This window comes from Schistocerca piceifrons, chromosome 7 (assembly GCF_021461385.2).
Source record: "Schistocerca piceifrons isolate TAMUIC-IGC-003096 chromosome 7, iqSchPice1.1, whole genome shotgun sequence".
NCBI classification, from domain to species: Eukaryota; Metazoa; Arthropoda; class Insecta; order Orthoptera; family Acrididae; genus Schistocerca; species Schistocerca piceifrons.
Window position 1 is genome coordinate 18,902,438 of NC_060144.1, and position 21,503 is coordinate 18,923,940.

The window sequence follows — 21,503 nt, forward strand, 5'->3', positions numbered from 1 at the left end:
TTTCAATTGCGCCACCAGATGTAAAGACAGTGGAAGAAACCAATTGCGCCACCAGAAATTCATACAAACGATTTTGTCAGTGGAAATGCAAAAGGCATTGTCTATGCTTCACGACATCGCTGTAGACGCCGCTTAAGCAGACAAGTCTGTGGAGAACTGCAATAGATTTCGGCAATACCAAAGAAGACGACGCTCAGGACGGAACCCTAAGGCACGTCGTTTTCCTGGATGGTGGTGTCCAACACGGCAGAACCACACATACCTTGAAAACTCGATCTTTTAAAAATTCCTGAAGGAAAATGAGCATGCGGCCACAGAAGTCCCACGTGTAGACAGTATGGAGGATACCATTCATGACTTGGGTTGACAAATTAACGTGATTGTCAAACGCAAAACAGCGCACTCTAAATCCACGCTGTGCACCGGTTAGTAAACTGCGAGACTTGAGCCACCATACCAGCCAAGCATGAATTATACGTTCCATCACCTTGCAAACACATCTGGTGTGAGAAATGGGGCGATAACTAAAAGGAAGGTGTTTGTCCTTATCGGGCTTAGACATGGTTATGACAGTGGCTTCACGCCAGAGTCTGGAAAACGTGCCCTCTTCCCAGATACGTTTGTAGGTATGAAGGAGAAAGTGCTTGACCGCAAGAGAAAGATTCTGCAATGTCTGAACGTGAACATCGTCTGGCATTGGGGTGGAGGATCGGGATAAAGTGAGAGCATGATCTAGCTCCCTCATGGTAAAGGCAGCATTGTAGCACTAATGATGCACTCACGATTCTGAGGGTATCGACCGATCCTCCACCACTCGTTTGCAATGGAGAAAGAGAGAGTGATAGTGAGTGGAGCTCAAAATCTCCGCAAAATAGCTGCCCAAGGTGTTGGAGATAGCAACATGGTCTACTATGACATCATCTGCTACTGTCAGACAGGAAATAGGAGAATGGACCTTGGGAATGGAACTGTTAAAAGAACTGGTAAAGGAAGTTTAGCTGGCTCTTTTGCTATCCAGAAGAACGTGACGACACTGTGCGCGCAACTGTTTATAACGAATGAAGTTTGTCATCACAGGATGACTGTTACAAAGATGGACAGCGTGTCTCCACGCGCTGATTGCATCGCGGCACACTTCAGTCCACCAACGGACCAGGACACGGTGTGGCAAAGAAGAAAGTGCAAGAAGTGGACGCTTGGTAAGGATAACGTTTGTAAGATACTCTACCTGGTCATCACAACTGGGGAAATGTTGTTCGTCGAATGCCGCCATGGAGAACTAAAGCCGCCAGTCGGCCTTAGAAACTGCCATTTTGGTGCGCACTTACGTGGGGTAGGAATCAGCACACAGGAAATGGTCGTTTGAGTACATGTCAGAGAGAACAGACTGCTCGAGGTGTAGGGCAATCTGGTCAGTGCAAAAGGAGACGTCCAAATAAGAGGTGTGTGAGAAGTCTCAAAGGAACCTGTGTGCTCCCGTGTTAAGGCAGACGAGGTTAACTTAACTGAGGAAGTCAGCCAAGAAGGCACTTCTCTGACTGGTTCTGGGAGAGCCCCAACGGGGGTAGTGCTCATTAAAGACACCAAGCAGCAGAAAGGGGTGAGGCAGTTGCCCAATAAGCTGGGCGAAGTGTGTCCTGGTGACACCAAATGACAGAGGCATGTAAACGGTAAAAAGTGAAAAGGTGAAGTGAGGAAGGAAAATACGGAATACAACAGCTTGAAACCGGGTAACCGGGAAGATGGGTTGACTATGAACATCACTGCGGATGAGCAGCTTGACTCCCCTGCGTCATGGAATGTTGTCCTCTGGGGAACGCCAAAGAGGAACAGGAAGAAATGTGAAAGCCCAGAGTGTTCATGAAGATGCAATTTTGTTTTCTGGAGGCAGAGAACAAGTGGACGCTGCAATTCCAAGATCACCCGTAAGTCCTGTTTTTGGAGCGAAGGCCACAAATGTTCCATTGCAGCAGAGTGTGTTTGTAACAATGACACTGATAGCAGCGCGATTGTACGGCCGGACTTCATAGCCCGCTTTGATCTCTGACAGAAGCATCAATCTATCAAAACTGAGAATAAGGGTGCGTGTTGGCACTAAGGATGCATCTACCTTCTCCATCACCCAATGGACTGCAGTGACACCCTGATCAGTGAGTTACGTCCGAATTTCTGTCTCGGTCAGATCATCGAACAGCCTAGAGTAAATAACACCATGGGAAGAATTCAGTGTTCAATGGGCCTCGTTATGGACCGGATAGCGTTGGAGGAGCGAAGCTGCGTGAGAATCAGAAGTATCCAAAAGCAGAGTGCCATTGCGTAAACGAGAGCATAATTTCGCAGGGCCAGCAATTGCATCAGCATCTTTCTGAATAATAAACAGATTTATCATGGCAAGTACTGGCCATCTACAGTACGTGAAACACGAGGAACCGTGGTGTAGCTGTGACGGTCTCCACGTTCCATTACGTTTAGTATACGTGGACTGTGAAGAATTGATTGTCTCATTGCGAGAAAATCCCCCATGATTATCCGATGGCACGCTCTTTCCAACTGCGGCCCCTTCTGAAACGGCCGGCCGGTGTAGCCGAGCGGTTCTAGGCGCTTCAGTCTGGACCCGCGCGACCGCTACGGTCGCAGGTTCGAATCCTGCCTCGGGCATGGATGTGTGTGATGTCCTTAGGTTAGTTAGGTTTAAGTAGTTCTAAGTTCTAGGGGACTGATGACCTCATATGTTAAGTCCCATAATGCTCAGAGCCATTTGAACCATTGTCTGAAAGTGGCGCAACCGTCTGATGTGACTGTTCACACCTCAGGTCACACCTCCCTAGTACCTGACAGAGGGAGCAGTCGGCAATTTGGGAAGGTAGCAAATCAAGCAATCACCCCTCCCCTGGCCTGGCCTGTACCAGCGGGTACATGCGAACCCTACCTGTTGAGACGCGGATGGGAATTACGCGTTATCCGGTCACCTATAACGTTTCGCCCTTCAGCGCAAGGGCGGGAGGAAAACAGGATCCTCAAACGCCAAAGTGGGGGAAGGACAGGAGAAGGAGAACTAATAAAGAAAAACTGTGGACGGACGGTTCTGATATCTGCTACTGAAAGTGCAGAACGCATTTCCAAAAACATCGCAGACATGTTCCTCAAGTGAGGAAAAGGAACAGTAAGAGGCTAGACATGCAGCACGGAAGGGAAAAAATGATGCAAAGGCTGGCGCCCTGTGGTAGCCAAGCACGAACCCGCCAAAGAGCGGCAAGCCCCCTGGTGGGACGAAGAGCGGTGAAGAATGATTTTGATGTTCTAAGTTCTGTATTTACTGAAACCTGAAAAAACGAAAAAGGTTCTCATGCCTACTTACTTGCATAATGTCACGTACACTTTACGTGGTGAGCAAGATGTATGAGACAGGCGAAATACCCTCAGACTTCAAGAAGTATATAATAATTCCAATCCCAAAGAAAGCAGGTGTTGACAGATGGGAAAATTACCAAAATATCAGTGTTGACAGCTGGGAAAATTACCAAACTATCAGTTTAATAATTCACGGCTTCAAAATACTAACGCGAATTCTTTACAGAGGAATGGAAAAACTGGTAGAAGCCGACCTCTGGGAAGATCAGTCTGGATTCCGTAAAAATTTTGGAAAACGTGAGGCAATACTGATCGTACGACTTATCTTAGAAGATAGATTAAGGAAAGACAAACCTACGTTTCTAGCATTTGTAGACATAGAGAAAGGTTTTGACAACGTTGATTGGAATATTCTCTTCCAAATTCTGAAGGTGGCAGGGGTAAAATACATGGAGCGAAAGACTATTTACAATCTTACAGAAACCAGAGGGCAGTTATAAGAGTCGAGGGGCGTGAAAGAGAAGCAGTGGTTGTCTGTATATCGAGCAGACAATAAAGGAAACAAAAGAAAAATTCGGAGTAGGTATTAAAATCCATGGAGAAGAAATAAAAACTTTGAGGTTCGCCGATGACATTGTAATTCTATCAGAGACAGCAAAGGACCTGAAAGAGCAGCTGAACGGAATGGACAGTGTCTTTAAAGGAGGATACAAGATGAACATCAACAAAATCAAAACGAGAATAATGGAATATAGTCGAATTAAGTCGGGTAATGCTGAGGGAATCAGATTAGGAAATGAGACACTTAGAGTAGTAAATAAGTTTTGCTACTTGGGGAGCAAAATAACTGATGATGTCGAAGTAGAGGGGATATAAATTGTAGACTGACAATGGCAAGGAAAGCGTTTCTGAAGAAGAGAAATTTGTTAACATCGAGTATAGATTTAAGTGTCAGGAACTCTTTTCTGAAAGTATTTGTATGGAGTGTAGCCATTTATGGAAGTGAAACATGGGCAATAAATAGTTTAGACAAGAAGAGAATAGAAGCTTTCGAAATGTGGTGCTACAGAAGAATGCTAAAGATTAGATGGGTAGATCACATAACTAATGAGGAGGTACTGAACAGAATTGGGGAGAAGAGAAATTTGTGTAACAACTTGACTAGAAGAAGGGATCGGTTGGTAGGACACGTTCTGAGGCATCAAGGGATCACCAATTTAGTATTGGAGGGCAGCGTGGAGGGTAAAAATCGAAGAGGGAGACCAAGAGATGAATACACTAAGCAGATTCAGAAGGATGTAGGTTGCAGTAGGCGCTGAGAGATGAAAAAGCTTGCACAGGAGAGAGCAGCATGGAGAGATGCATCACATTAGTATCTGAACTGAAGACCACAACAACAACACCTGTTTAAAAGACAATTTTGTACAACGCGTTTCAGTTACATTACAGACAGATCATTCATTCACATTTACACACCACAGACAATATAATTACTCTACAAGCGCTATATTAAAGCGCGCAAAACATATGTATCCCAATCCAGGACTGTGTTCTCGCACATGCACTCAAATATAGATATTATAAAATTACGATTGGTTCTCACAAGCAATGTTATTCCATAAGTATTAAGGAGAAGAATCAATGTGTTGGTGAGGTTAAGCCATTCCGTAGCGTGTTCTGTTCGAGATTGGACTGATGGCCTTAACAGTGTAAGGAGGGTGTACTCTAGAGAAATGGAGTTAGAACGAAATTGCTATATTATCCTATACATGAGCTAAACTATTTAACATCAGATCATGAATTCTGTGTGCAAGAGGAATGCTATTAGGGACATGGTGATGCTGCTGTAAACAGCAACAAGACTGTTACATATCCTTTGGCTTCTGATTGTGGTGCTTACTCCCTCGTAAGAAGTCACTGCTTCTTCGTGTGCATTTTCGTGCAGCAGGGCATGTGTGGTAACTCAATGTATCAACTATCGAAAATATTCATGTCGTTTTTTCCTCGCTCTATTTCCTAGTGAGTCATAGTCGCATGCGCCAAAACTACTACTACTACTAATAAGCACGACTGACACGGGGAATGTGATTGAGGGTACATACATTTCCGACTTAAAAAGACGTATAAAATCCACGAGTTTCCGAGAGACAGAAAAGCAGTCTCCCGACTTCATTCTAGTTGCTTTATAAGCAGCGCGAGCGGCTGATGTACATCGACGATACCTTCGCAGCGAGGAACAACTCGGTCACTTCCTATGACACCAGAATGGTGCAGAAGGGAGTAGTTTTATTCTCTTGAAGTTTGTCACCGTAGTGATTGTGGTAGAAAACAGCCAGTGTGGTTGTACCTCACACGTTGGACGTATATGTCCTGCATTAGAATTATAAGAGCCCAGCATTCTACACTACTAATACTTCAGAAACCGTCTGGCTTTAACGATATAGCATTTTTAGATGCAGAGCTGTGTAGCCGCAGGAGTGTTTGTTTATTTTCAACAATCATTTCTCTCGTACCGGTACCTTCTTGGTACTGACTCCAGAGTCTGGAATAATACTCCAGAACTGATAGCAGTTGATTTATGTAAAATGCTTCAAACTCCATCCGTCTGGAGCTCCATCATGCATAAACCACACATTTCTTCTTAACTGTCTGTTATATCACCACAACACTCTCATGTCTACTATATACCACTAAGGGGTGCTAACCATCTCGACATGCACGCATCTGGAAAGATCTTGTGCACTTGGGTGCCTTGAGTAAGACTGGTGCGGAACAGTCTTTGCTGAACAGCAGTTATGGACACAGCTCACTCTGTTCCTTCACGAGACATGGAATGTAGCGGGTGTAGTATCCTCCTACTTCTGGTCAGAGACAGGTTCAATGGGCGATCGTGTAGCGAGGGGGATTGGTCAAGGACAATACAGGCAGATCTTTCAGTCTCCGACTTTAACTTGTGAATACGAGAATACTCTGTGACTCCCATCCACACGTGAAAAGATAGCCAATCGTAATCGTAAATTCCGCACTATGGTCAATACGCTAGAAATATTCAGATAACCACACTGCATTGGTATAGGACACTAACTGGTGTATACTGGTGTATATGACCAAATGGACATACTGCACAGTCATCTATCGGCATTCATAGTCTGATATACGCTACTTGCAAAGTAGTAGAAGGGTGGTTTAGCGCTGATACAAAAATCGGGAAACATTCTGCTGTGTCACTTGCTGGTGTTGCAGTTACTGAATAACTGTTACCAGGGAAACCAATTAAATTACGTACGAGGTCCCTTAAAATCAATTCATGGGATCGCATACCAGTCTAGGAGGAACTGCAGCCTGTTAACCCAGACCATTGGTGACTTGTGCTGGTATCGAGTTCTCCCTGATGAGTTCCAAGGTCTTTCTCTGGATCCTACGTGTCGGATTATTTTTTAATTTATTGTATGCAGGATCGTCGAGCAGTTTGTGTGTCTTGCTATTATATCCTGTGCGTGAGAGAAGCACAGTATTATTTCTTTTATAAGCAGGTAAGACGACGATGTCTTGGTCTCCTTTCAATTCTTGTAGAGCATCTCTTTCAGCTGAGGTGATACTCAAGTTGTCGCGCCTAATCTCGTTGGTAGCCCCCTTAGAAAGTTTCGAAACGGCCTCTTTTATTCCACTAATGACATCTCGGATGGGAATGGTCCCCGGTGTAGGTGTAAAATTCAGACCCTTCTCTAGCACTGAAACTGCAACGTCGTCCAAAGTTTTCTCCGTGAGATTAAACACGGTACGTCTTCTTGGCAAGTCCTCTTGCGTTCGGGCTTCGAGCCGATCGTATTTCGTCATTTGACGAACCTTAGTTTGTCGTTCAGTGCAATCTGCCAGCTCCCAAGTGGTGCTATCTACCCAGTTGCAAGATACCGCTGAAAGGTTCGCTGAAATCTTCAGATGGAGAGATAGTAACTGTGTGGACACCAAGCATAATTCCTGACGTATATAGCGCTCCCTATCTCTCACAAGTGCCGCACGCGCCCGTAGTTCAATTCTAAGGGCAGCCGCAGAGTTTATATAAACTATCTTAAGCTTTATATATAAACTTTATATAAATTATGTATCTTAAAAGATAAGACGCAAGGTCAGATAGTTTCGCGCGTTGCTACATATCTCCACAACCCAAACTGACCGTTCCCGAGTTTGAGTCCTACAAGTTTTTCCATTCTTCTGTAAATAACTCGTATCAATGTTACGCAAGCGTGACTGATTAAACCAACGGTTCAGTAGTGCTCACACCTGTCAACAAATGCCTTCTTTGAAACAGAAATTATTACATTCTTCTTCAAGTCTGAGAGTATTTCACCTGTCTATCTTGCACACCAGGTGGAATAGTTTTGTCATATCTGGCTCCGCCAAGGATCTCAGTAATTCAGAAGGAATGTCACCTATTCCAGGGCTTTGATTCCATTAAGTTTTCCAGTGCTCTGTCAAATTATTCTCGCAGTATCATATCTTCTATCTCATCTCCATCTACCTCCACTTCTCTTTCTATAGTATTGTCCTCAATTTTGGCTCCCTTATATAACCGTTCATATATTCCTTCCACCTTTCAGTTTTTTCTTCTTTGCTTAATACCTGCTTACCACTTGAGCTCTTGATATTTATACAGCAGCTCCTCTTTTGTCCAAAGGTCGCTTACATTTTCCCACTGCGGTGTCTGCCTTTTCCCTTACGATGCATGTTAGTACGGCCTTGCATTTCTCCTCTAGTCCTTCCAGTTTAGTCATTTTGCACGTTCTGTCGACCTCATTTTTACCAATCTTTATTCACTATCGCCTGCTTCATTTGTTCCAGCAGTAGTTGACTGAAATAAACGAAACCTACGTTTATAGTATTTGTAGATTTGGGGAAAACTTATGACACTCTTGACTGTGATGCTGATATTCTGAAGGGAAATATAGAGAGCGAAAGGTTATCTTCTACTTGTACAGAAACTGGGTAGCAATTATAATGAAGCAGTAGTTGAAAAGGGAATGAGACAGTGTTGCACGTTATCTGATTTATTATGTATTTGTGCATTATAAAATTAGTAAAGAAATCCAACAAAAATATTAAAAACGCCATTAAAGTTGAGAGGGAACAATAAAAATCTTGTAGATTGTCAGCGACATTGGAATGTATCACAATCAGAGATGGCAAAAAACTTGAAAGGACAGTTGAACGGAATGGATAGTGACTTGAAATGAGATTATAAGATGAGCATCAACAGACGTAAAATCGAGGGTAATGGAATGTAGTCGAATGAAATAAGGCGAAGGTGAGAGAACTGGATTAGTATGTGAGACAATAAAGGTATTAGATGAGTTTGCTATTTCGGCAGCAAAATAAGTGATGATGGCCTAACTAGAATGTACATGAAATGCAGACTAATAATAGGAAGAAAAGCATTTCTGTAAAAGAGGAATTTCTTAATATCGAATATAAATTTAAGTGTTTGGTATATTTTTCGAAACTTTTTACCTGGGGTTTAACCTTGCACAGAAGTGAAATGTGCACGATAAACACTTCAAACAATATGAGAATAGAAGCTTTCGAAACGTGTTACTGGAAAATAATGCTGAAGATTCAACGGGTAGATCGACTAACTGATAAACAAGTAGTGAATCTAACTGGAGAGAAAAGAAATTTGTTGTACAATTTGACTATAAGAAGGGTCGGTTGACAGAGCATATTTTGAGGCATTAAGGAATCATCAGTTGCGTAATAAAGAAAAGGAGATGGAGAGGGGGAAGGGGAAGGTAAATTGCGGAAGGGAATACACTAAGTAGGTTGCGCTACAGGAAGTTATGTGCAGATGAAGAAGCTTTCACAGGATAGAGTAGCGTAAAGAGCTGCAAGAACACAACAAGAACAGACATTAACACAGCAATAACGGACTTAGTTTATATCTTTTAAAGCCGAGTTCAATGTAATCAGCGTCAAAAGTGAATGCCAGAAGAGGAGATTGAGAAGACAGTCGAACATACATGTCACTTAATGATAACAACGCTAAAATTCGGGATCGTAATAAAGGGATACTGGCATTCATTTTTCGTGCGTACCGTTCTAGAGTGGAGTAGCAAAGGGGAGTGGGTAAGAGAGTTTTGTGATGGGGGTGGAATGGAGTGAAGAGAAGAAGGGGGTGGTGAAGGAGGAGGGAGGTTTACTAGTACACTACATACGCTCTGCCTCGTACACTACGGTAACTTGTGGAATACCAGTGCACATGTAGATGCAAATCATGTAACATAATACACGGGTTTGTTAGCAGAAATAAAACGCTAACTATGTACAGCGTATAGTTAGCAAATTACGCAGGTCTGTTTGGTCGCAGTGCGTCGTATGATGGAGAGGGCTTTCGGTTTAAGAATCTGTTTAGCTTTCTGCTGTGGAATGGCTTGTGTAAACACCTCGTAAAGCAGAAACCGGCAGCAACTGGTTCTCCACGGCCACGAAAACATAACTCGGGAAACGTTCTTCCAGGCATATCTTGGGAGCCTTTGGTCCTAATATAGAACCCTGAAACGTAATCGATATTCATATCATGCTGAATTTCAACTGGCTTGATTACACATTTCATTGACTGAACCTCCAAATTTTTTGTGCTTTCAGTTATCATTTCCCTATTGTTCATTCGTGGGCGGTGTACTAGATGGCAGAGTAGTATACTACTTTGGAGATTTAATTCTGTTGCACTGATGAGCATACCGAGGACCAAGTAGTGGAATGCATACGGTGCGCAAATGGGATTTTTTTATCTTAGAGAAAACCTCCAGCGTTCTCAGAGAATGCTCGTATTCACAGACAGGATATAAAAAAGATTGATATGCATTGGTAAACTGCAGCTCCGAGAATTAGTATCGCTTATTGGAAGTTATCGCGCTCAGATAGTATTAGGAAAAGAAAGTTGGTTCACACCGGAAGTGAATAGCAACGAAATCTTCAGACTGGAATAATTATCGTAAGGATAAAAGTTATATAAAGTGCCCAGTCCTGAAAGGAGATATATTGAAAAACTGAGAACATCTAGACGTGTACTATCTGCTGAAATGTAGCCGCACACCCCTGTGTAATGCAGAATTGACCACTAGATGTCAGGAGGGGCTGTCGTGCCAATATAAACGGAAGCAGGTGGTACTGTGTTGTCAGTAGAGGCGGTATCAGCAGATCAGAGAGCTCAGTGACTTCGAACGTGCGCTAATCATCGGATGTCATCTGAGTAGAAAATCTTCAAGTCGGCTGTTGGTGGTGTGACAGTCAAATGGAATCGCGAAGGAACAACCGCAAATAAACCAAGGCCAGGCACGGCACACGTCATAAACTGAAAGACGGGGACCGTCGAGCATTGCTGAGGCTAGCTGAAAAAAAAAGCATGAAATCAGCGAAAGAATCGCCCTTGAGTTCCAAAGTACTACCAGCAGGCTAGGTAGGATCCAGGTAGGACAGTGATTGCAGGTAAGGAACTAAAAAGAATGGGATGCAATGGTCGAACAGCTGCGCATGAGCCACACGTTTTTGTAGTCACGATTTGGAGTGGTGGAATACGCCCTACCCTGTTGCAATGTGATCGAAGGGTTTCGGTTTGTGCATTGCCTGGAAAACGTTGCTGTCACCTTGTGTAGTGCCAACAGTGAAGTAATCAGGCGGTCGTGGAAGCGTGTGGAAGTGTTGGGACGTGGTCCCCCAACTGCGCTTAAGAAAACGGAAAATGCTGAAGGATATGGGAAGGATATGGACAGATTTTACAGCATTGTTTAGTGCAAACGGTAGAGAAACAGTTCGGAGATGATGACTGCTTGTATCAGCATGGTAATGCTCCCTCTCATAAGGCAGCTCTGGGCTACCCACAGTCCGCACCTGTAAGCCGTGGAGCACCTTAGCGATGAGTCTGAACGTCGATTTCGCTCCAGACCCGAGCGTGCAACGTCACTACCTTCTCTGGTTTGAACTTTTGGTGAACAATCGGCTGTCATTGCTCCACAGACCTCCAGCCTCATCACTGAAAGCGTCCCCAACAGAGGTCAAGCTGTCATCAAGGTGAAGGATAGACGCACCTCACACTGACCTCCACTAATAGGTGTCCGGACACTTTTGACGACATACTTAAAGCCCCACGGCACGTTTTTCTGTATGTACGTGAAGACTAATCTGGAACTACTGTATGGATTTTGATACGGTTTTCACTTGTTGATAGACCAGTTCACGAAGGTTTATGTACATAATTATATTAAATTTCAGCCTCCAGTTGCATAAGCAAAGAAACTTTACCTAGATTTCGGCTATAATGATGTAGGCTTCTTCAGAAATGTCACAATATAAAATTAAAACATGCCAGAATTTGGCCTTGTCAAACTTAAATGTTAGTAAAACAATACATCGTCATAAGACTGCTTCACTTCTACTAATGTTTTGCGATAGGTCACACCAACAGGCAAATTTGCTGAACTGTGATGAATTAAATTCTCCCGTCGCTTTTTGCTATCTGAATATGATGGTTAATCTTAGAAACTACTGTAGCGATTTTGATGCCGTTTTCACTAATAGACTGATTCACGTTTAAGGTTTCTATACATGGTGGTCCATTGATCGTGACCGGGCCAAATATCTCAAACGAAATGTCTCAAACGAAAAAACTACGGAGAACGAAACTCGCCTAGCTTGAAGGGGGAAACCAGATGGCGCTATGGTTGGCCCGCTAGATGGCGCTGCCATAGGTCAAACGGATATCAACTGCGTTTCTTTAAAATAGGAACCCCCATTTATTATCACATATTCGTGTAGTACGTAAAGAAATATGAATGTTTTAGTTGGACCACTTTTTTCGCTTTGTGACACATGGCGCTGTAATAGTCACAAACGTATCAGTACGTGGTATCACGTAACCTTCCGCCAGTGCGGACGGTATTTGCGTCGTGATACATTACCCGTGTTAAAATGGACCGTTTAATAATTGCGGAAAAGGTCGATATCGTGTTGATGTATGGTTATTGTGATAAAAATGACCAGCGGGCGTGTGCTATGTATGCTGGTCGGTATCCTGGACGACGTCATCCAAATGTGCGGACCGTTCGCCGGATAGTTACGTTATTTATGGAAATAGGTAGTGTTCAGCCACATGTGAAACGTCAACGACGACCTGCAACGAATGATGATGCCCAAGTAGGTGTTTTAGCTGCTGTCGCGGCTAATCCGCACATCAGTAGCAGACAAACTGCGCGAGAATCGGGAATCTGAAAAACGTTGGTGTTGAGAATGCTACATCAACATCGATTGCACCCGTACCATATTTATATGCACCAGGAATTGCGTGGCGACGACTTTGAACGTCGTGTACAGTTCTGCCACTGGGCACAAGAGAAATTACGGGACGATGACAGATTTTTTGCACGCGTTCTATTTAACCAGCAAAATATGCACTATTGGGCAACGGAAAATCCACGATGGCTGCGACAAGTGGAACATCAGCGACCTTGGACGGTTAATGTATGGTGCGGCATTATGGGAGGAAGGATAATTGGCCCCCATTTTGTCGAAGGCAATCTAAATAGTGCAATCTATTGTGATTTATTACGTAATGTTCTACCGATGTTACTACAAGATGTTTCACTACATGACAGATTGGGAATGTATTTCCAACATGATGGATGTCCGGCACATAGCTCGCGTGCGGTTGAAGCGGTATTGAATAGCATATTTCATGACAGGTGGATTGGTCGTCGATGCACCATACCATTGCCCGCACATTGACCGGATCTGACTTCCCCGGATTTCTTTCTGTGGGGAAAGCTGAAGGATATTTGCTATCGTGATTCACCGACAACGCCTAACAACATGTGTCAGCGCATTGTCAATGCATGTGCGAACATTACGGAATGTGAATTACTCGCTGTTGAGACGAATTTCGTTACACGTACTGCCAAATGCATTGAGGTCGACGGACATCATTTTGAGCATTTATTGCATTAACGTTGAGAGGTGGCATGAGCCCCCTCTCATATTTCTATCTTACGATTCTGCTCTCTAATTGCATGCGGTGGAAAGTTGCTATTCCTTCACACGCGGACTTCCCACGCAGCGTCTCTCGTCACCCGGGTGGTCCGGTGACAGGCGGGCTGTGCTGATTTTGAAAGGGTGTGAGGGAGTCGACTGAATGCTTTCCAGACGCCGACATTGTCAAAAGACACGCCCGGAGAGGCCTGAAGTAGCGGCTGGGCTAGATGTTCCGTTACTTCGCAGAAACTTAGCGAAAACAATTTCTGGCAGGCTACCAGCGAGGCGTGGGAATGACTTGTGTACCCAGGCAGTTGTGGCGGGAAAATTCCCGCGCTTTCTGCAAAATAGTAACTGTGATTGGCTTGCTCAGGGCATAGCTCCATGACGTAGCAAAATCAGCGCAGAAATTGGCGCCAAGAATCTCCATTGGTGGAATGGTAGTGCTCCGGCAATGGAGTGGAATTTTCCGCCGGTTTTCGAGTTGCTGATTGGAACGTTTAACCACAGCCACTGTCGTGGGGGCGGGAATGTTCTGTGTTTGGCCTGTATGGGTGCTCTAGGTAGTCGGCTGTCGCCTTTCGGTCGAGGACGTCGAAGCAACCAGCCATCGCCTCCGGTACGCCAGATCGTGTTCTGGCAGTTAAGAAGACAGTTTGGTAATGTATGTCCGCAGCACCGGCAGATAGGGATTTTCCTAGGTGATAATCAGAGCTCAGCAGAGCGCGCCTGTTCGTCTTTTTCTAACTTTGTTCTGTCTTGAGTAGCAGCAATTAATGTTGGGTTAGCTGTGTGTCTCTCTTAAGATTTGAGTGGCAAGGAATTGGCTCCACATACCACTTCGTCTTAAACCTCACAATCTAGTTTAGGGACAACTTCACCTCCACAGCGTTTGTTTGAGTATCCAATTTGAGCCAATTTAGTGTATTATAAATGTTTCATGTGTTTTTGTTTATTATTTTGTGTTTAGTCTTAATAAATCATATTGTTATTTTGGACAGAACTTTCATTCTGTTAATCGGTAGAGCAACCCATCATTTCTCACTACGTTAATTAAACCTTCCTTTATTTAACTTATTTATCAAATTAAATTATTGCAGGTGCCAAACTCTTTTCTACTCCACTTGCAGGGATGATTACAGTCAGTTCGCGTATATTTTTTAATCCATGTGCAACAGCAAAAGTCGGAGTCAGAACAGGGGGGGCTTAGAGCATCATTTACATATGTAGATTCTAGAAGAATTTAGTGTTAAATACACTGCTTGCCCCGGCACCTCGCAACGTGGTATTTACAGGTAATCACGCTGTAACAGCATGCGTTCTCAGAAATAATAAGTTCACAAAGGTACATGTATCACATTGGAACAACCGAAATAAAATGTTCAAAGGTACCTATGTTCTGTATTTTAATTTAAAAAACCTACCTGTTACCAACTGTTCGTCTAAAATTGTGCGCCATATGTTTGTGACTATTACAGCGCCATCAATCACAAAGCGAAAAAAGTGGTCCTACTAAAATATTCATACTTCTTTACGTACTACACGAATATGTAATCAAAAATGAGGTTTCCTATTTAAAAAAACGCAGTTGACATCCGTTTTACCTATGGCAGCGCCATCTAGCAGGCCGACCATAACGCCATCTGGTTTCCTCCTTCAAGCTTGACGAGTTTCGCTCTCTGTAGTTTTTTCGTTTGATGCTTATTTCGTGAGATATTTGGCCCAGTCGCTATCAATGGACCACCCTGTATACAGTATAAATTATTACCGCTACTGCAGACAACCCCCTCCCCCCCCCACCCTTGAACCATGGACCTTGCCGTTGCTGGGGAGGCTTGCGTGAATCAGCGCTACAGATAGCCGTGCCGTAAGTGCAACCACAACGAATGGGTATCTGTTGAGAGGCCAGACAAACGTGTTGCTCCTGAAGAGGGGAAGCAGCCTTTTCAGTAGTTGCAGGGGCAACAGTCTGGATGATTGACTGATCTGGCCTTGTAACAATAACCAAAACGGCCTTGCTGTGCTGGTACTGCGAACAGTTGAAAGCAAGGAGAGACTACAGACGTAATTTTTCCCGAGGGCATGCAGCTTTACTGTATGGTTAAATGATGATGGCGTCCTCTTGGGTAAAATATTCCGGAGGTAAAATAGCACGCCATTCGGATCTCCAGGCGAAAACTACTCAAGAGAACGTCGTTATCAGGAGAAAGAAAACTGGCGTTCTACGGATCGGACCGTGGAATGTCAGATCCCTTAATCGGGCAGGAAGTTTAGAAAATTTAAAAAGGGAAATGGATAGGTTAAAGTTAGATATAGTGGGAATTAGTGAAGTTCGATGGCGGGAGGAACAAGACTTTTGGTCAGGTGAATACAGGGTCATAAAAATAAAATCAAATAGGGGTAACGCAGGAGTAGGTTTAATAATGAATAAAAAATAGGAGTGCGGGTAAGCTACTATAAACAGCATAGTGAACGCATTATTGTGGCCAAGATAGACACGAAGCCCACACCTACTACAGTAGTACAAGTTTATATGCCAACTAGCTCCGCAGATGACGAAGAAATTGATGAAATGTATGATGAGATAAAAGAAATTATTCAGGTAGTGAAGGGGAACGAAAATTTAATAGTCATGGGTGACTGGAATTCGAGAGTAGGAAAAGGGAGAGAAGGAAACGTAGTAGGTGAATATGGATTGGGGATAAGAAATGAAAGAGGAAGCCGCTTGGTAAAATTTTGCACAGAGGACGACTTAATCATAGCTAACACTTGGTTCAAGAATCATAAAAGAAGGTTGTATACATGGAAGAACCCTGGAGATACTGTCAGGTTTCAGATACATTATATAATGGTAAGACAGAGATTTAGCAACCAGGTTTTAAATTGTAAGACATTTCTAGGGGTAGATGTGGACTCTGTCCACAATCTATTAGTTATGAACTGTAGATTAAAACTAAAGAAACTGCAAAAAGGTGGGAATTTAAGGAAATGGGACTTGAATAAACAGACTAAACCCGAGGTTGTACAGAGTTTCAGGGAGAGCATAAGGGAACAATTGACAGGAATGTGGGAAAGAAATACAGTACAAGAAGAATGGGTAGCTTTAAGGGATGAAATAGTGAAGGCAGCAGTGGATCAAATAGGTAAAAAGACGAGGGCTAGTAGAAATCCTTGGATAACACAAGAAATATTGAATTTAATTGATGAAAGGACAAAATATAAAAATGCAGTAAATGAAGCAGGGAAGAAGGAATACAAACGTCTCAAAAATGAGATCGACAGGAAGTGAAAAATGGCTAAGGATACATGACTGGAGGACAAATGTAAGGATGTAGAGGCTGATCTCACTGGGAGTAAGATAAATACTGCCTACAGGAAAATTAAAGAGACGTTTGGAGAAAAGACAACCACTTGTATGAATATCAAGAGCTCAGATGGAAACCCAGTTCTAAGCACAGAAGGGAAAGCAGAAAGGTGGAAGGAGTATATAGAGGGTCTATACAAGGGCGATGTACTTGAGGACAATATTATGGAAATGGAAGAGGATGTAGATGAAGATGAAATGGGAGAAATGATACTGCTTGAAGAGTTTGACAGAGCACTGAAAGACCTGGGTCGAAACAAGGCCCCGGGAGTAGACAACATTCCATTAGAACTACTGACAGCCTTGGGAGAGCCAGTCCTGACAAAACTCTACCATCTGGTGAGCAAGATGTATGAGACAGGTGAAATACCTCAGACTTCAAGAAGAATGAAATTATTCCAATCCCAAAAAAATCAGGTGTTGAAATATGTGAAAATTACCGAACTATCAGTTTAATAACCCACTGCTGCAAGATAGTAACGCGAATTCTCTACAGACGATTGAAAAAACTAGTAGAAGCCAACCTCGGGGAAGATCAGTTTGGATTCCGTAAAAATATTGGAAGACGTGAGGCAATACTGATCCTACGACTTATCTTAGAAGCTAGGTTAAGGAAAGGCAAACCTACGTTTCAAGCATTTGTAGACATAGAGCGAAGCTTTTGGCAATGTTGACTGGAATACTCTCTTTCAAATTCTGAAGGTGGCAGGGGTAAAATACAGGGAGCGAAAGGCTATTTACAATTTGTACAGAAACCAGATGGCAGTTATAAGAGTCGAGGGACATGAAAGGGAAGCAGTGGTTGGGAAGGGAGTGCGACAGGTTGTAGCCTCTCCCCGATGTTATTCAATCTGTGTATTGACCAACAGTGAAGGAAACAAAAGAAAAATTCGGAGTAGGAATTAAAATCAATGGAGAAAAAATAAAAACTTTGAGGTTCGGCGATGACATTGTAATTTTGTCAGAGACACCAAAGAACTTGGAAGAGCAGTTGAACGAAATGGATAGTGTTTTGAAGGGAGGATATAAGATGAACATCAACAAAAGCAAATCGAGGATAATGGAATGTAGTCGAATTAAGTCGGGTGATGCTGAGGGAATTAGAATAGGAAATGAGACAATTAAAGTAGTAAAGGAGTTTTGCTATTTAGGGAGCAAAATAACTGATGATGGTCGAAGAAGAGAGGATACAGAATATAGACTGGTAATGGCAAGGAAAGCATTTCTGAAGAAGAGAAATTTGTTAACATCGAGTATAGATTTAAGTGTCAGGAAGTCGTTTCTGAAAGTATTTGTATGGAGTGTAGCCATGTATGGAAGTGAAACATGGACGATCAATAGTTTAGACAAGAAGAGAATAGAAGCTTTTGAAATGTGGTGCTACAGAAGAATGCCGAAGATTAGATGGGTAGATCACATAACTAATGATGAGGTATTGAATAGAATTGGGGATAAGAGGAGTTTGTGGCACAACTTGACTAGAAGAAGGGATCGGTTGGCAGGACATGTTGTGAGGCATCAAGGGATCACCAATTTAGTATTGGAGGGCAGCATGGAGAGTAAAAATCGAAGAGGGAGACCAAGAGATGAATACACCAAGCAGATTCAGAAGGATGTACGTTGCAGTAGGTACTGGGAGATGAAGAAGCTTGCACTGGATAGAGTAGCATGGAGAGCTGCATCAAACCAGTCTCAGAACTGAAGACAACAACAACAACAACAACTGCAGAGTCATTGGCGCCTGACGGTAGGTGCTTACAAGGTTTGGAGAAGAATACGAAAATATCCGAAAAATGCATCACTGAACATAAACACACATACTAGCCAAGCCTGCATGTTGCACTCTCATATTTCACCACGAACAGCAGCCGTGAAATTCCCCCAATACGGTGCGAGAGTCAATCGTGGTCAGTGCGGTGTTCTGAGTAGATGAGAGTGCATTATGTCGGAGGTAAATGGGCAAATTGTTAGTGTTCGTATGGTGGGTGCTTCCGTAACCGAGGTAGCCGAAGTGCTTGACGTTGGAAGAGACACTGGTGCTGTAAGACGCACCGTGTCGAAGGTGTCTACAGCATACAGAGAATGGGAAAAAATGTCACCCGCTGGGACGCAACGCGGACGAAAGTATGTTGCCTGATCCTGACAGACGGTCATTTAAGAGGAATGTGACAAAAAATAAGAGGACAACAGCGTCAAAGATCACTGCAAAGTCGAAGCCATAAAATCTGGACTATGGAATCATTTGGTCGGATAAGTCTAGTTTCACACTATTTCCAACTTCTGGCCGAGTTTACGTCACAAGTGTGGAACAAGGCGGGGTTTCAATGACGATTTGGGTGGTCGTATCGTAATACTGCATGGGTCCCATGGCTACTCTGGAAGATCGAATTACTGCCAAGGATTGTGTGGTCATTCTGGCTGATCAGGTCCGTCCAATGGTACAAAGATTTGTTCTTCAGTGGTGATGCAACGATCCGAGCCGACGGGGCCCATGTTCACATAGCTCGCATCGTCCACGACTGGTTTTGTGAGCTCCAGGATGAATCTCTCATGGCCATTACAGTCATCAGACCTCAGTACTACTGGGATTTTGTCGTCTACTCTGGAGAGAAGGGTGCCTAATCGTTACCCATCTCCTTCACCGTTACCCTAACTTGCCACTATTTTGCAGGGAGAAGGGTATAAAATTCCCTTGAGGACCGTACGTATCCATACTGAGACTTCTGGAAGCTGTTTTGAATGTCAAAAGTTATTGCTACGCCGTATTGGGCGTGGCAGTGTGTTGTTTTTGGAGTTCCCATATTTTTGTCTACCTCTCTAGGTCTACCTGTGCGAAACTGTCGGGGTTCGTAAAATTTTTTATCTACAGACCACAGACCTTCATTGCCAGGTGCAGATCTTTTATTTTGCTTTTCTGTGCAGCTACCCTTCTGGTTCATTCACTAAGAGAGAATCTTAAACAGTTCAGAGAGAAAATGACATTCTACTTGATGTAAAAATGTGGGCTGTAGCGAACGAGTTGAAATATTTGCAAAGTAATGTGGCCACAACACAGTGCAATGGCAGCACTCGGGGTAAGAGGACACATAATGCGTTATAACAATTTCTGACACAGATGTTAGCTCCAGTTAAGTATCATACATTACATCATGAAGGAGACTCTTTTCGTACGAGCGTTGAATAAAGAAAGAGCTGGAAGAGTCATTCAAGCCTGACCAACATCTGTGCATTTGTACATCCTATCTACACTTTGTTAAATTTATCATATTTAAGGCCATTTTACGTTAAAAACTACCAAAAGTACCATTAGAAACTTGGTGCACTCTCAGGTGCTGGCTTTACGAATATAATGACTGTTGTGGGAACTCAAGTCAACTGCTATTTTTTGACTTTTTCAAAACTAACATTTTTAATAATGTTTATCATTGATAGTTTAATATGAAAGTTGGTAACTTTACAGAATACTTGACTATAATGTAGCAGCAACTTCAAAAAATGTTATATACACGCTGTAAAAATTTATGTTGAATGGACTTTGAGGAAATCGAGTTTTAATATTCAAAATCTCTTTCATATAAGTGGAACAAAACATACCTCTAATATTGCCCATGTACAGAGTTCGTCATCTTCAACTTCAGTTGCTTCTTTTCTCACTGTACTCTTCTTTCTAGATTTCCTCCAGGTATTTTCAAATCCTTAAGACTTACTTAACTTTCTTAATTGCATCCGTTCTGTAGTGTCGTGGAATAGTAATGAATTGGAAACGTGGAATATTGTCAAAGTTTCGTTGCCTATGCCGTGAGCCAGAGGCAGTAGGTGATTGCACATATATCGGAATGTGTCGTCACGCAGGGGCAATGGCCTGGTTACACAGGACAGGCGAGAGAGAATTGCTTAGCACGCGGGTTTGTGTTAGACGGAGACTTTCGTAGAGTGCAAGACAGAGGTATAGCATCAGCTGTACTGCATTTCACAACTTCGCGTAAGTCTGCCGTAATAACACGTAACTCTGTCGCAAGAACACCTAAGGGGCGAGTACGACAGATAAATCAGCAGTATAAGTGGAACGAATGCTTCATTACAAACGAGCATGACGTCAGGACGTCGCTCGTGCTTCCCTTAAATACGCCAGCTTTGATAGCAAAAAGGCACTCGCAGTTAGACTTGCAGTTAGATGTGTACTGGGTCGCTGCGTAGCGCTCAGCTCAGTGATCGACATGTTAATCTTTATTAAGGTGATGTTGCAGTAAGGGCGGCTCATCCAGCAGCAGGTGTGAGTGGACAGTACCTGGTCCTCTCTGCTGCCGCTGTCAATCATCAACCCAGGACTAACAGACATCGCGGCAGACTCGCTCGCCGCCAATGCTGACCACATCAGTGAGCCGTCGTCGAGATCGTGCGGGGCTTAGGCCCTGTGCATCCGCCGTCACAACCGGGTGAGCCGACGACGCTGCGGGACTGCAACCCGTTCCACCCGTCCACCGCGGACGAGCCACCAGGAGGGGCAGGGAAGAAGACGGGGTGGGATAGAGTACACCCCGCACTACGAGAATGCCTGTCGTGCCGACAGCGCCGGGACTCCAACCCGGAGCCTCATACGTGCAGCGGCTTGCTGTCTGCAGCCGAGCCGGCCGGCCAGCCGGGCGCCACCAGCCACGCGCGGCCGAAGTACGAAGTAAGGACATTCCTTCGCTACGTCACAGCACACGGCGCTGCGCTAGCAGGACTGTGCGGCCCGGAGCTGGTGTCATCGCTACGAGTCAGCAAGGACTCG

The 21,503-nt window shown here is 43.7% G+C and overlaps 1 protein-coding gene across 1 annotated transcript in view; it reads right to left on the reverse strand.

The window, feature by feature from the left end:
• Window positions 1-9,750: 9,750 nt before the first annotated feature.
• LOC124805054 overlaps window positions 9,751-21,503 on the reverse strand; it is a 71,238-nt gene continuing 59,485 nt past the window's right edge. Inside the window, exon 6 of the mRNA XM_047265477.1 lies at window positions 9,751-9,894. Coding sequence (XP_047121433.1) covers window positions 9,751-9,894 — 144 coding nt within the window. The remainder of the gene's footprint in view (window positions 9,895-21,503) is intronic.